The sequence below is a fragment of the Dipodomys ordii genome, unplaced genomic scaffold (assembly GCF_000151885.1).
Source record: "Dipodomys ordii isolate 6190 unplaced genomic scaffold, Dord_2.0 Scaffold163, whole genome shotgun sequence".
Classification (NCBI taxonomy): Eukaryota; Metazoa; Chordata; class Mammalia; order Rodentia; family Heteromyidae; genus Dipodomys; species Dipodomys ordii.
In genome coordinates this window covers 666368-669551 of record NW_012267379.1, presented here as the reverse complement: position 1 = coordinate 669551, position 3184 = coordinate 666368, and the positions used below count along the sequence as shown (strand labels likewise).

Here is a 3184-nt window from a genome sequence, read left to right as displayed (position 1 = left end):
GACCTGCCATCCATAGGGCCAATGCCTGTGATACCCAGGAGAGCCAATCATTACTACTTCCTCCTCTGTGCACAACACAGATGTCCACTGCGTCCTCCTCTGTGCAGAACGCAGATGCTGAAAACAGTGTCTACTACCTCCTCCTCTGTGTAGGACACAGATGCTGAAAAGAGTGTCTACTACGTCCTCCTCTGTGTAGGACACAGATGCTGAAAACAGTGTCTACTACGTCCTTCTCTGTGCAGAACACAGATACTGAAAACAGTGTCTACTACGTCCTCCTCTGTGTAGGACACAGATGCCCAGAACAGTGTCTACTACGTCCTCCTCTGTGTAGAACACAGATGCCCAAAACAGTGTCACTGCCTGCAGACATTACCATCTGTCTCACATGACCAATCTGTAGATTTGTCACAGACCCTGGGCACAAACCAGGTGACCCTCAGTGCGGGAACATATTACTTGTGTTCAACACAGGTCCCTTCTTTATTCTAGTCAGGTTTTCACATACAGGTTTAAAAATAACCACCTTTGACACAACCTTCTTAAGTGAGCCAAAAAGTAGACCAGAACTCCAAACCACCTCCTGCTCCCAACAACTGCTAAGATTTCCCACTGGTAGGAGGTCAGCCCAGACAGTGAGAGAAAAAATATCACACCAGCCTACAGCAACTTAAACAACTTTATTTCACCAAAAGCAACATGCCAAGGAACAGGAATTGAACATTCAGGAGCACAACCGGCTAACACGTGAACCAGCTCTCTTCCACTACAGCCAGAAACCCTGGATCTGGACAGGGTCTTCTGGCCTCCCACATACTACGCCAACCAAAGTGCGGGGCCCCTGACTCAGTCACCCGTGTGTTCCTGTGTCACACACAGTGCCCTCAGCCGCCACCTGCCCAAGGAAGAGCTGGTCAGGGCACCTTTGGTGACCTGCAGCACCTCACCTCAGGGCAGCATGAATGTCCACCTCAACACAGCCAGGTCAGCACCACCTCCCAACAACTCAAAAAGCAACCGGTGAGAATGTAGCTCCGGCCCGTGAGCACCCACCATGCTTCCCGAGGCCCTAAGGCTGCCTCCCATTCTGCCACCACCTGTCAAGGTCATCATCCTCTGCCATGTGCTCCACTGCAAATAAGGAAGGGCTGCTGCTGGTCCTCTCTGGTTCCTGGTGTCCAGGGACAACCATGTCAATGGCGGCTGCCTGGGCTTCAGGCTCACTGTGGTGGGGCCAAGGGAGCAGGGGCTGGAAGAAGGGCAGCTCCTCAAAAGTCATGGATCCCACCCCACCCAGCACTGACTCAGGCCACGAAGGCCACAAAGGCCACTCAGGCCCCCAGCTCCAGCTCTCAGGCTGGCTGTAGCCCTCGTCCAGCTCGGCGGCGGAAACCCCCCACTCTGCCTCACCTTTGCTCCGGGGTGAACAGGAGATGATACGGAACCCCTTCTTCAACAGCATAGTGTCTGCGGGCACCAGCTGCGTGTCCAGCACTGTGGTGTCCAGAATGCTCAGCTTCCATCTGGGCAGATCCAGATACTGGGGCAGGTCCTGGAATCCCAGCTGGCACGCCTCATCGGGGTCCAGCAGCAGCTTCCAGCGATGGCTTACGGGCTGCAGGACAGAGCCTGGGACCATCTTCCTGAGGTAGAAGGTATCGCCGCTGCTCTCCATGGAGACAAACTGTAGGCCCAGCAACCAGACCTCGGCCTCCATGGGCTCCACGGGCCACACGGTGCCCAGCTCCAGCACCATGGGCTCCCGAGGGGGCTGGTCCAAGCCGAGAGACCACTGCCACGGGGGTGGGTTCTGGGGCCAGTGTGAGCAGGAAGGCAATTCCAGGCATCTCCAGGGAAGGCCCTGGATCCAGTCTCCATCCTTGGGGCCCACATCCAGGGGCACCACATCCTCAGGCCTCAGCTCAGTGGGCACGTAGGGATAGCCTAGGCCCACCTCCTGCAACCCCATGGCAGCCAGTGCCACAGCTCCGGGGTGCACTTGCTCAAACTCCTCCTCCTCTTCCTCCTCCTCCTCAGGGGAGTCCAAGGGATCCAGGTCCCAGTCATCCTCCTCCCATTCTTCAGACTCCAGCAGGTCCTTTAAGTCCAGAAAGGCCATCTTGAAGCAGGCAAAGCACACTTGTAACGGTTGTCCGTGGAGCAGCCTGAAGACCCAGAGTGCATGGAGGTGCGACATGCCCTCTCTGCCATGCCGCTCCATGACCGGGGGACACATGGCCACACAGCTCGCCTCCTGTGGGGTGGACAGCAGAGAAGGACTCGCTGGGGACCAGGGCCACGCCGGGGCAGAGAGGAAGGGCAAAGAGGGAGGCGGAGGAGGAGGAAAGGGGAAGCCGGAAGGGGGCTCCTGTCTGGGGGCCTGGGGTGAGGGATGGGGTGGAAGACCTGGGTCTCAATTTGGTGAAGATCTTCAGATGCTGGAGGCTTACTTTCCAGAAACTTCTTCAGCCTGGCCTTCTGAGGTTTCTGGCAGCTAGAAAGGCAATGGAAGGAAGGTGTGGCACCCTTTGGTATGCAGGGTGGTGGGGCAGGTGAGGAAGGGGTGCTGGGCAGGAGGAAGGGTCCAGGCCTCAGATCTGACGTGACTCAGCCTGACCCAGTCAGGACCCCCGACCCTGCCAGCCTGCCTCAGAAATGGAGAGGGAGGGAGTCCTCTCCACACCCACCTCCCCCAGACAGGCAAGGGGGATTTCAGCCCTGCCAGGCCCGTGACTCCCTCCCTCCCCGCCTCTCCCCTACCCCAAGTCCTCCCACCTCAGCCCCCAGACCCCAGTCCCTCCACCCTGCCTGGCCCGCCCCCTCTCGCCCTGCCCCTCACCCCCTGTAGTCCTGTGGGTCCCCCCACGCCCCAGGCTCAGGCCCAGCCCACCCCACACCCCCCTCCGGCCCGTCCCCCCCATAGCCTGCTGGTCTGCTCCCAGCAACAGAGGTGAGCACTGGGGTCTGGTAAAGGGTGCCCTGCTCATTTGCGTATTTCCCAGAAGTCCCCACCCCAGGGAGAAAAAGTGCTGAGTCACCCTGGTCCCCAGAGCACATGCCTGGGCCGGTCGGTCCCTCAGCCCGGCGCCCCTCAGACCCCCGGACCCCTCAGAGCCCCCCGACACCTCAGAGCCCCCCGGACCCCTCAGAGCCCCCCGGACCCCTCAGAGCCCCCGGACCC

The 3184-nt window shown here is 59.4% G+C and overlaps 1 protein-coding gene across 1 annotated transcript; it reads right to left on the bottom strand.

Moving 5' to 3' along the window:
- Positions 1-1072: 1072 nt before the first annotated feature.
- On the bottom strand, positions 1073-2224 carry LOC105998392 (testis-expressed protein 19.2-like). Its single transcript, XM_013033090.1, has one exon. The coding sequence runs from the start codon at positions 2222-2224 to the stop codon at positions 1073-1075; it is 1152 nt and encodes a 383-aa protein (XP_012888544.1).
- Between the last annotated feature and the right edge of the window lie 960 nt (positions 2225-3184).